We start from the raw sequence: 12,110 nt of genomic DNA, 5'->3' as shown, positions 1-12,110 counted from the left end.
GCTAGTTATTAATTTTCCCACCTTGGTTGAATTACAAATAAGAACTGGACACCAAGACTTGCAATGGATCACAGACAATTGATTATTTTCATGATCAATGGGGTCCTTCTGCCTACAAGGTCTTTTTTTCATAACCATCTCTTTTAAAATAGAAATGCTTTTGAAAATGAATGTGCACACTCAAAGTAATTTGGAAGTATGATATTAATCCTTAAATAACAGTTTTGAGGATAATATATTTGTTTAGCATGTTACAGTTTCTAAAGAGGCTTCACCATAATTTTCCCAAGTAATGTTCGTAATAAGCCAGTAAATGCTATTATTTTTATTTTTTAAATGAGGCATCTGAGATACAGGGGATAAAGTTACTCATGATTATATAGCTCTACATCTGGTAGATCTTAGAATCAATGTTTTTGAAATCAAAGGCCCAGAGTCCGCCTCTGAGTTCTGCCCAGAGTTCATTTTTCTTCCGAAAAGATGTTATGTTAAGAAATTGAAGACGATGCAAATGAGAATAGTTGCAGGGGACAAGGGAATTGTATAGAATCCTGTGCATTTCTTTTTGGTTAAATGTAGGTAAAGTGGAAGGAGCTTTTAGACCTTTAAGGTGTGTGTGATTAATATTGTGTGATTGATAGTGAAGAGCTAATGAACAAGAAAGGATGGCTTTGAATTATTGCACAATGCCTTCTGAGTAAACAGTGTAAGTGTTCTCCACTGTAATGGTTAAAGGACACAGGAACTCATTATCCAGAATGAATATTGTCTTATATTTTGGAGTTTTCAGAAATGCATATAGATCCATATAATGTTCTAAATAAAGTACGGTTTGTCCAGATGTAAGCCATGATGTGATTAGTGGTCTATGCAACAATGGTAGTACACAGACGATGTGCAGGAGTTATCTAGTGTTTTCTTAACTGCTGCTAAAGCATTCACAGTCACTGCTGACAGATAAATATCCTTGAAAAGAAGAAATGATTTTTCTGTTTTTATTACATTGGGACTCACATCTTAAAGTCTATGATTTTACTGGTATCATTTTTTAATGGACAATTACACTTTGAATTAATAGAACTCTTTAAAAACAGACAACTAAAACTCTTAAGATAATTATTATGGTTCCTCTCTAGTAGCTTCATCTATTTGTTGAGCCCAAATATTCCTGTCTCTTACTGCCAAGGGAAATCTGGGTGGGAAAAAGAAAAACACAGACGGGATGTCCTAAGTGTTACCTTTTATAGGAGGTGAGGAAACAAAGTCAAGTACAAACCCAGTTCTGAACTCAAACCAGTTCTTAAAACAAAGCAGGAATGGGATAAGAGAAATAATTGAGCAGTTCCACCACTGATTTCAGTGCTCAAGCCAAATAAATATCTCCATCCAAACGTGCTTTATAAACTACTTTTTAGTAGCAGGAGACAAGTTGTAACTTGCTAGAAAAATCCAGATAATGGTAATTGATGACATTTATAAGGCAAACAGCAGTATTCATTCAAAAGGCATTTGCAATTTGGAAAACACCCTCTCCTTTTAAGCACATCAATTTTTAGTTATTATTGAGCAAACATTCCCGTCCAAAAAAGTACCATAAATATAAGATCCAGAGGTAGATTTTTGTGGACATGGTTCTCTCAGTACAACTTTCCTTTATGACCTACTGCATGATCATTACCTTAACTTCAAACCTTAAAATTCAGTTCAATGGATTTACCCTACATTGGAGTGAATGCTCGTGCATGCCTTCAATTATTACTCCATTACTTCTAACCTATTGGTTGCCTATAATTGGAGGTGCAAATTTCTGTGTATTCACATGTAACTTCAGGGATAGCAGGACAGTGGATCTCTGAGAATATATAATATCACAGACTATCACTTTCATGATGTTCTTTGATGATGATAATTAAAATTTTTGTTTTTTTGTTTCATTTGTTTCACAGGATTATACACTCACCATGTATTTCCAGCAGTCTTGGAAAGACAAAAGACTTTCTTATTCTGGAATCCCACTAAACCTCACGTTAGACAACAGGGTAGCTGACCAACTCTGGGTGCCAGACACCTATTTTCTGAATGACAAGAAATCATTTGTGCATGGGGTTACCGTGAAAAATCGAATGATCCGACTGCATCCTGATGGAACAGTTCTCTATGGGCTCCGGTAAATGACTTTGTGTTGCATGGTTCACTATTATCATTGTTGTTCCTGTTGTTATGTTTTATTATTATTTTTTTTTTTTTTTTACTGTTGGGAATGGGCAGTGGGAAGAAAAGCAAGTAGGAGAATATATAGACACTTTAATTTCTGTAACAAAATTATATTAAAGACCAGAAAATCTCTTTTGGAGAAAGAAAATCAGTGGAGCTAAATCTAGGCAACTTTGTTCATCAAAGGTAAGTGAACTATTTGCCCTGAACTTCCAATAATAAACAGAGTAATAAGAAAATGTATGTTTGCCAGATTTTATACCTAACTTATTGTAGAAGTTCAATCTTTTTTTAGTTGATTGCTTGATTATTTCAGAGCCATCCAGGTTGAACTGAAATGTATTCTAAGTATTGGGTATAGCTACTTAATTATGAAAGAGAATTAAGAAACAATATCTTAAAGAAGTAGGAAAATATTTTGTGGTGACTTTGAGAAGATTCACAGTGTTTTCATTCCCTTAAATCCCTCTCTTAATGTTTGTATTTAGGTATGTGATCCATATTGTTTGTGTTTCATGTAAGGCAAGGGTTGAGGTTCAATTTTTCCCATATGAATATCCAGTTGTATAATTTTTGAATTATACAACTGAAGAGATTCTTTTTTTCTCACCAGATTGTTTTGGTACTTTTGCCTGGATAAGTGGGAGTCTAGTTCTAAGCTCTACTCTGTTCCATTGTTCTATGTGTCTATCTGCAAACAGTATCACACTAATTATAATAACTATATGGTAAATCATAAAATCATGTAAATCCTTCAACTTTGTACTTGTTTAATATTGCTATGGAAATTCTAGGCCTTGTGCTTCTTCCTATAGTATTTAGAATCAACCTTTGATTTCTACCCAAAAAGATCTGCTGAAATTGTAATTGAGATTGCCTTGACTCTATAGATCAATTTGGGGAGAATGAATATCTTAAAATTCTAATACATGAATATGATATACCATCATTTATTTAGGTTGTCTTTAATTTATATCAAAATGTTTTGCACTATAGTGGATTTTATTTTGTTTATTTGGCTTTTTAAGACTCAAGTATAGAAGAGGTATCATATACTTGTGGTCTATTATTAACTCTCATTTTGTTAAAGGTTGATTTAAAATTTTAGAACTATAATCCAAATCAGCTTCCCATTTTACCAAAGAAATACCTGAACTGTGGCTTGTTATCGGAGGATATGTAGAGTGGTGGTTCTTTAACCTGTATTGTCACCTTTCATAATCCTTTTGAGAAGCTGAAGAGAGCTATATACACAAACTCATTTTCCCTTTATTTTAGAGTTTTCATAAGCCCCCTAAAATTCTTTGCATGCCTTCCACACCAAGCTAACACTCTAGGTAAGGGATAAAATGCTACAATTTCTGTTCATTCATGAATATCCAAAAACAATATGCAAGTGAAAACAACTGCACTTTTTTTCTGCACTAAGTTCTGCACTAAAACTTCTGAACTTAACCCAGTGATTGATTATTTAGTTGATAGATTTGGAGTTCATTTGCATAATAAAACAGCATTAGTTGCAAAATAATATTTGTAATTTCTCCATTTTTTCAGTACCCCAAGAGCTTTCAATTCTAGTTTAAAATCTCTGACCTAAAAGTCTCTCAGAAAATATGGTAAAATAAACCAACAATTCCCACGAGTGTGTTGATACTTACTGACAAAATCTACTAATTCAAGATCAGTGGTGATCATTAACGATGATGCATACACTGGAAATCATTTGTAATTTTTTGTCATCTATGAAAGCTTTATTGGATATAACCAAGGTATAATGGGACAAATTACTCTTCTAAAATATTCTGGGAGAATAATTCCATAACCCAACTTAGTAAGCTAATCAATTACATGTATAATCACTATATGTGATTAATAACGAATGTATAAAAAGTTGTTTTTGTTTGAAAGAAAAAAGAACCATGTTTTTTACAGGCAAGAAAGTGGGTTGCATTCTCAGTTTACAGTGTCATTTCAGGCATTTCTCAAATTATTGGTAGCCTCTACCAATGGGAATTGATGGAAAGGAAGAAAAATATTTGAGGACCATGAAGTTGAACACACTTCATTATAAACTGATAAAACTGAGGCACAAAACAGGAAAGGACTTTTCTAAGGGCACAAGAAAGTAATGGCAGAATTGGGACTAAAATCCAGGTACCCTGATTCCCATATGTGTGCTTTTCCTACACCACTGCCTTTCAAACACATTTAGAAGTCAACACCTCCTATCAAGTTGTACAACATTGCTTTCTCCTCTTTGGAGCCAACATAGGCTTGGAGCCAACATAGGCTTGGAGCCCCCAAATGGATCTCCCAAAGGAAAACACAAATCCTTCCTTTATTATGTGGACTCTGATCTCTTTTTGACAGCAGCATTCTCTATAAGAGCTTCACACCATTTCTGGTATTTCTCTTCCCTTGTCTTCTTTCCTACCTCTTCCCTCACAGGTTTGTTTTTCTTTTGCTGGAGGTTATAAACATCCTGGAGAAACCATAAGATACAGCAAAGAAAGCATAACACCTGGAGTCAAAGGACCAAAAATAGGCTCAAACTCCAATATCTCTGATTGTTTAACCTTGAACAAGTAATACAAATTTACTGAGTCTTCGTTCTATCATCTGCAGTAATGGATTAATAATCCCTGGTACATTCTTATGAAATAATGATTATGTTAATACATGGTAAATTTAAATTATATTTTTCTAAAGTCATTGTGCCTTATATAATAGCCTTATCAGGTGGTGGAAAAACTGCACATGGAGGGTGATTCTCTAATTCCCTGGGGCGTCAGTAACCAGAATAGAGATGCAGTTGTCCAATTAAAAAAAAAAAAATCCGGGGCATCTGGGTGGCAGCCCAGTCAGTTAAGCATCCAAGTCTTGGTTTAAGCTCCAGTCATGATCTCAGGGTCTTGAGATCAAGCCCTATATCGGGCTCCATGCTAAGTGGATAGTCTGTTTGAAACTCTTTCCCCACTCTCTCCATCCTCCTGTGCCCTTCCCCCTTCTCACCCAGTGCTCTCTCTCTCTCTTTCTCTCTCCTTTGCTCTCTCCCTCTCTCAAAGTAAATAATTAAGAAAAAATTCATTGAGTGCCCTGTCTATGCCATATGCTCACTATTATGGACCTGGAAATAATTCCTCAGAAGCCTGATGGAAATTTGTCATTGTGACAGTGACTATAGATTAGAAGACTTGTGGCTGGACTAGATTGTGCTCCTCTGTAAGCTATTTCCTCCTCTAGGCTTCAGATCCCTCAGTCTTAAAGGGAATAGATTGCATAAAATTATCCCTAAATTCCCTTCCAAAACTAACATCCATTGCTTCTATGGTCCTATATATTCAGGCATGTTTATTTTAATTCTTCTGATATAACACTTCCTAGTCTCAGAAATGACAATCTGCATTTTTTCTTTGTAATTGCCTTTTCAAGAATAACTGTCATATATTACTTCCTAAGCACATGTACTAGAAAAGCCTTATCATATAACATATGCATTGGCATATTCATAGCTATGCTTATTTTAGAGTCGGATAATGAGGAGAAAGAAATCCTTGCCTTATCTCTTTCTGTAAGTCCAGCTGATAGTCATTATGAAATGAGACCGTACACTAATGGGTTGTTTTTAGCATTGATGGGATCAGTGAGATTTTCTGAATGTACCTGAAAGCCCCTTTAACTGGGTATTCCATAATCACAAGACCGTATCATTAAACTAAATAAAAATGTTTCTATATATTGAAACTCATTTTGAGGTGCTAAAACAATGCCTATGAAGCCACAGGAATAGAATTGCTGGTTTTCTATTTTTGTCAACTATGTCAAATCAGACTTGACACACAAGGAATGCCACACAGTTGTGTTAACACTTTAAAATAATGAAGTGGTGTCTGATAGGAGACTAGTGCTTTTGCAGGAGCCAGGCTTCTGTGCAATAGGCACTCAGCACATAGAAGAGACTCCATTCCTTAAGTTTTTTGCTCCCAGGTTACTTCTGCTGTGACAAAATGCATTATACCACGGAGCAACATCGCAGTCACTATTACTTCCTCCTCCATTTAGCTCAAGATCTACCTTAAAGATGTCTAAGATGTGGCAGGAGACCAAAACTTACGTCCATGTCCCATGACTGCTCCACCGTGCTCCTTTCAAAACACATAATGGCATTTCCTTTCTTACTTAAAAGTGGAGACTAAACAACCAGATTCTTCAGAGTCATGCATCAAACCCTTAATCTTCTGTCTTTCCTCCCTTCCATTTAACTCTGAGGATGATTTCCTCCTCTTTTGAAGGCCAGTCTCTCCACATAGGCATTTAACTTCATTGCTGCATACTCTTTCAGACTTTGCTCCCTTCTTTCAGCAGATCTTCAGTCTTCGACCGCACTGGCTCCTTCCCCTTGGTTTTGTCCTCAAACACCAGTCCTCTCACATCTCACATCTTTGGTTTCCTCTACTCCCTCACCATTTATTTACTCCTCAGTCTCCGAAACCCTGGCTCCACTCGTGCTACTTCCCTGAAACAATTCTCTCCAAAATTACCAGCACCACTGTTGTTGCTTCTCAATCCATCCTATCGAGTTCTCGGAATGATTTGAGGGGTGACTGACCTTGACTTCTGGATTTCCAAGATTTGGTGTAGTTTTTTCATTATTGCTGTTCTTCGGTCCTTTTCCCCTTTCTTCACTCGTTCCTCTCTTGCCTCTAATGGTGAATTAGAAGGAGTCCTTGAGGTTTGACCAACTCACTGATGTGACAGCTTACATATCTAAAATTCCAAATTATTGAGTTCAGAAAAATATTTTAATTGCTTCCTGAGCATCTGTATCTGGATGCCCACCTGGCCAGATCCTCCTGACATGACCCCTATTTCATAGTATCTGCTTTTTTTTTTTTTTTTTTTTTTCCTAAAATCAGGTTCTCCTCCTTATATAGCTGCGAACAAAAATCGTCATCTGCCAAGTCAATAGGAATAAACTTGTAGGTAGTTTTGACTCCACATCTCTTTTTGTTCTGAGATCCAATTTATCATTTCTGCTCTGCTGTATCTCAGCGAGATACCATTCCCATTGTCTAGATTAACATCCTCACTATCTGTCACTTCCTGGCCCATTTTGTATCTCAATTTTTCTTGTTCTCATCACTGCCATCTTATTCTTCCTATGGTGCATGTTAGATCATATCACTTCTACAGGAAAAAAATTTCTTCTCAGTCCCCATAAAATCACCTTTTTATTCTTCTGTCTGTAATCTAAAACCTTCTGTATGTGACCAAAACAACTTTCCCACATCATTACACATTTCCTTCCTCTACAAAGACTAAATCTTTATAAAACAACTTACTTGTTTCTCTAAACACATTCAGGGTGCTTCAAACTCAAGTATGACCCAAATATATGACCCAAATAGATCATATTTATACTAAAAAACTATTTGCTATGTATCTGAAATTCAAATTTAACTGAGCATCCTGTATTTTATCTGAAAAACTTAGAGCCCTGTGAAATGTTCTCCCTTCTCTATCCCCAAACCCTCTTTCCCTCCCTCCACCACTGTCTCCCATCTTACTCCTTTTTCTTTCTTTCTTTCTCTTTTTAAATTTCTTTTCAGCGTAATAGAATTCATTGTTTATGCACCACACCCAGTGCTCCATGCAATACGTGCCCTCCATAATACCCACCACCTGACTCCCCCAACCTCCCACCCCCCATCCCTTCAAAACCCTCAGATTGTTTTTCAGAGTCCACAGTCTCTCACGGTTCACCTCCACTTCCAATTTTCCTCAACTCCCTTCGCCTCTCCATCTCCCCATGTCCCCCATGTTATTTGTTATGCTCCAAAAATAAGTGAAACCATATGATAATTGACTCTCTGTTTAACTTATTTCACTCAGCATAATCTTACTCCTTTTTCTTAAAAGCCTCTCTGAAATTCCACTTTCTCCATGAGGACTTTCACAATCTTTTTAACCAGATAAAAACTCTCTCGATTTGATGCCTTACTTTGCTTTAATCCCATGTAAACCCATGAATTTGTAATACTCTTTTGATGTTATATCTTTCTGTGTCTTAGGATTATTTTCCTATGATACCAACAAGATTGATACCAATCTATCTGCTGGAAATGTGAACTTTATTTCCTTGACCTTTGATCCCCTCTCTCAAACCAAATAAATGTTTGAAAAATTGAAATGGAAATTTGTAGGATGCAGTCACCTGACTCACAATCACTGTCAGCTGCAACATTTCCTATATCTAAATGATGGCTCTTAACCAAAGAGCAATTATCACTATTAATGACCAGATGTGTTCTGCCTCTTGTCCAAACATGATCCAGCTGGCTGAAAACACTGATTCTCTCTAAGGCCCGACCCTGTGGAGGCTGAAAGACAGTGTTTGTCTTTCCTGAAAATGGCAGGCATGGAATGACTGAATTCTGGGATCATATTTAGTGGAATACTTAACCTTCCTAAAAACTGTCTTTCCTTTTGCGTTTCCCTCCTAACCCTTGTCTTGGCTTTTCTTCCCAAAACTCACAATGCTTCTTTCCTGCATCTTCTACCAAAGGTGAGCTTGGGGCCAGGTGGTTTTGAGGATCCATGTGAGAATGGGAAGTGGAATGAATAGTGAAAATCCATTTGGCCCAATACTGGCTCAGATTGGACCTTATAAGTATGTTGAGTGTCATTAAGGCTTGTGTGGACATATTGTAAGCACATAAAAATTAAGTAATACCTATCACAGCATTTAATATTGATAGCAGTTGTATCAAGGAATTTAGCCAATACCAAAATATATAAATAATTGAAACTATACCATGCATGATTGCTATACTAATATCTGGGTATATAAATGTGCTAAGCCAACTATATAAGTAGTTGAGATTATACTATGCTGAGTGCTTTACTTCTATTATCATATTTGATCTTTACCACACCACTATGAACTATGTACTATTATTATGCTATGTACCAACACTTAGAGAACCTAAAGTAACTTTTCTTGCTCATAATTTATTGTCAAGATCAAACAGGTACACACATTTCATTTGACTAATAAAATATCTAAAATCTCTTTTTATTCTAAATGTTCACTGTTCCTTTATTTCCCTCCTTGTAAATTATTTTAAGAAAACATGTTTTGTTTTGGTTTTTTTTTGTGATTACATCCTCTTGTTGCAAATGTTTCCCTCTGCCTTCTACCTAAGGCTTGATCAGATTGAGACTAGTTGTTTTGTTGGGCTTTGACAACACTGCTTCGTAAGTCATCTTGTCCACTTCTAGCATGAGACACAAAACGCCTGACTCTCTCTGTGATGTGAAGATTGATGAGCAGATTTAGGCATTGACAGCTTGATCTATCCATTATAATAATCCTGTTCATTTTTATATAATTCTATTAGTTTGCTGAGACTGCTATAACAAAGCACCACAGAATGGGTGCCAACAGGAATATGTAGTCTCCCAGATCTGGAGCCAACAAAGTTGGTTCCTCCAGAGGGCTATGAGGGAAGGATTGGTTCTAGGCCTCTCTCCTTAGCATGACTGGTTTCTCCCTGTGTCTCCTCATATCACATTCTCTCTGTGTGTACCTCTGTGTCCTTTTCTTAAAGGACACTGGTGATGTTGGATTAGGGCCTACCCTAATGATCTCACTTTAAATTGATTACCTCCATAAATATCCTACCTCCAACTAGGTCACACTCAGGTATTGGGTGTTAGGATTTCAACAGATGAATTTCAGGGGACACAACTCAGGCCATGACAATTTTAGCAGCCACTGATAGTCTTGGCCAAAACTGATTTAGAAATTGCAAAATGGTGATATTTTATCATTCCTTCTTTATTTATTAACTAGATTATTCTCTAAGCAAGAACTTTGCCTCACCAATTGGGTAACCCTGAGATTAAGTTGTTGCAGTGAAGGCGGCATAAATGCTTGATTGTTTCCCTTTATTTAGCAGTTTTCAAAATAGCTGGTTGTTTCCCTAGAATCTCCCAAATCCCCCTAGAATCTCCCAAACACCACTGAAGTTTGGCGTTTTGTTGTTTTCTTGTGTGTGTATCCTTATGAAGTCACAGGTTGAAACAGGTATGCCTGTTCCATTTCCATCCTCATGCTGTCTTGTCTTTGGCCACTGGCAGCCCATTAAGTTGGCTCCTGAGGTGTTTGAACATGACATTGGTAATCCTTGACAGCTCCTTTGTCTTTTGATCCATCAGCTTGCACATTGTCTATCCCAGAAGTAGAGGAAACTGATCACAAGTTTGTATTGATATATTTTTTAAAGATTTTATTTATTTATTTGACAGACAGATCACAAGTAGGCAGAGAGAGGGGGGAAGCAGACTCCCCGCCGAGCAGAGACCCCGACGCGGGGCTCGATTCCAGGACCCCGAGATCACGACCCGAGCCAAAGGCAGAGGCTTAACCCACTGAGCCACCCAGGTGCCCCTGTATTGATATTTCTGATTCAAATTTAAAATTATAGGGCTTTTATTCAACCTCTTTGATTTTATGTTTGTTTCTTTCATCCTCTTTAAAAATATTGATTCCTAATGTATTAACGTAATTATTTATTGTTTATCCTGTTATATATATATAATATATATGTATACATATTTTTTTAATAAAAATACCAACATTATTGTTACTAATGATGAGATTACCAAAAACAGGTTAAGATTTCTTCCCAGTAATCTTGCCTTTAGGGTGTATCCTGTTAGGGACACAGAGTAGAATTACTGTTTTTAAAGTTACATTTTAAACTTTGGTGCCTTACTATATGGTTAAGCCACCACTTAAAGAGGTACATTTTGCTTTTGGTTTGGATTCTTAAAATTTGATTTAATTCTATTTCATAATTATATAAAACATTTACATAGTTCTAAAGTCAAACAATGAAACAAAAGAAATCTTACTTCCGCTGTGGTCCTGACTTTCTTCCATTTTCTTCGCCTGTAGCATTTTAATTTGCTTTAAGATTTTCCTTCTAAGATAACAGACATGCACACATACTCACCACCTTGGCTGGAAGGTAGTAGAGTATACCTACTATTCTTTATCTTGGGAAGTGATTTTGGAAACCACCTTACGTAATGCTGAAAGCAGATTTTAATCCAACTTTCCTCATTTCAGCCTGCACTCTTTACCTCTGCACAGGAAGCCTTTCTCTGTGCTGTTTAAGCTTGTCTTTTCCTGCAGATGTTGCTGGTAAGACAGTCACCTATGTCTGATGCTTTCATTGCTCACCATTATAGGAATGAAAATAATTGGAGAGAGTCCACAACATAAATGGGTATAGCTCTGCCAAGTGTGTGAGCTTTATAAAATGTACATGACTTTGTCGGGTTTTCTAACACATGCAAATGACTCCGAATTCCAAAGAGAAGCTTCTAACTTTCAGGTTTCAGAAATAAATTTAATGTTAACCAGAAACCTGTGGCCTGAGAGGGATTTTGAGAACTCCCCTACCATATTTGCTTACCTAGCCTGACTCTGAATCGATTTTTTGATGTTCTTGACAGTGCCTGACCATGCGTTGTGCATGAGAATAAAATCAATGACTACATTTATTGAATATAAAAGAAAAACAGAGTTTCCCACTATTCCTTGAAGGATCATCTTGTCTTGCCTTGGTTTTCATGATAAAGCAAAGTGAAAAGTAAAGGCAATTATTTTGATAATACTGATCCAGAAAGAAAAAAAAAAACACTATTGATTTTTAAAGCAGTTTGGGGTCCTAAATGTTTCATATTAGCTCTCTACATTGATTCGCACCCTGAAAAAATTACTTCTCTCTCCTACAGACTGTCTGTGTAGAGAGGGGTTATGATTACATTCAGGAGTCCTGGGCAGATCACACAGGGCTTCCTGTGAGATATGCTGGGCAAAGATG

General features: G+C 36.6%; 1 protein-coding gene across 1 annotated transcript in view; it reads left to right on the top strand.

Annotated features, from left to right (window-relative positions):
• Window positions 1-12,110, top strand: part of GABRB1 (gamma-aminobutyric acid type A receptor subunit beta1) — a 374,709-nt gene that overhangs the window by 119,944 nt on the left and 242,655 nt on the right. Inside the window, exon 4 of the mRNA XM_032852416.1 lies at window positions 1,947-2,167. Coding sequence (XP_032708307.1) covers window positions 1,947-2,167 — 221 coding nt within the window. The remainder of the gene's footprint in view (window positions 1-1,946; window positions 2,168-12,110) is intronic.

This window comes from Lontra canadensis, unplaced genomic scaffold (genome assembly GCF_010015895.1).
Source record: "Lontra canadensis isolate GAN:19392208 unplaced genomic scaffold, GSC_riverotter_1.0 scaffold1, whole genome shotgun sequence".
Classification (NCBI taxonomy): domain Eukaryota; kingdom Metazoa; phylum Chordata; class Mammalia; order Carnivora; family Mustelidae; genus Lontra; species Lontra canadensis.
This window is presented reverse-complemented; position numbering and strand designations above follow the sequence as displayed.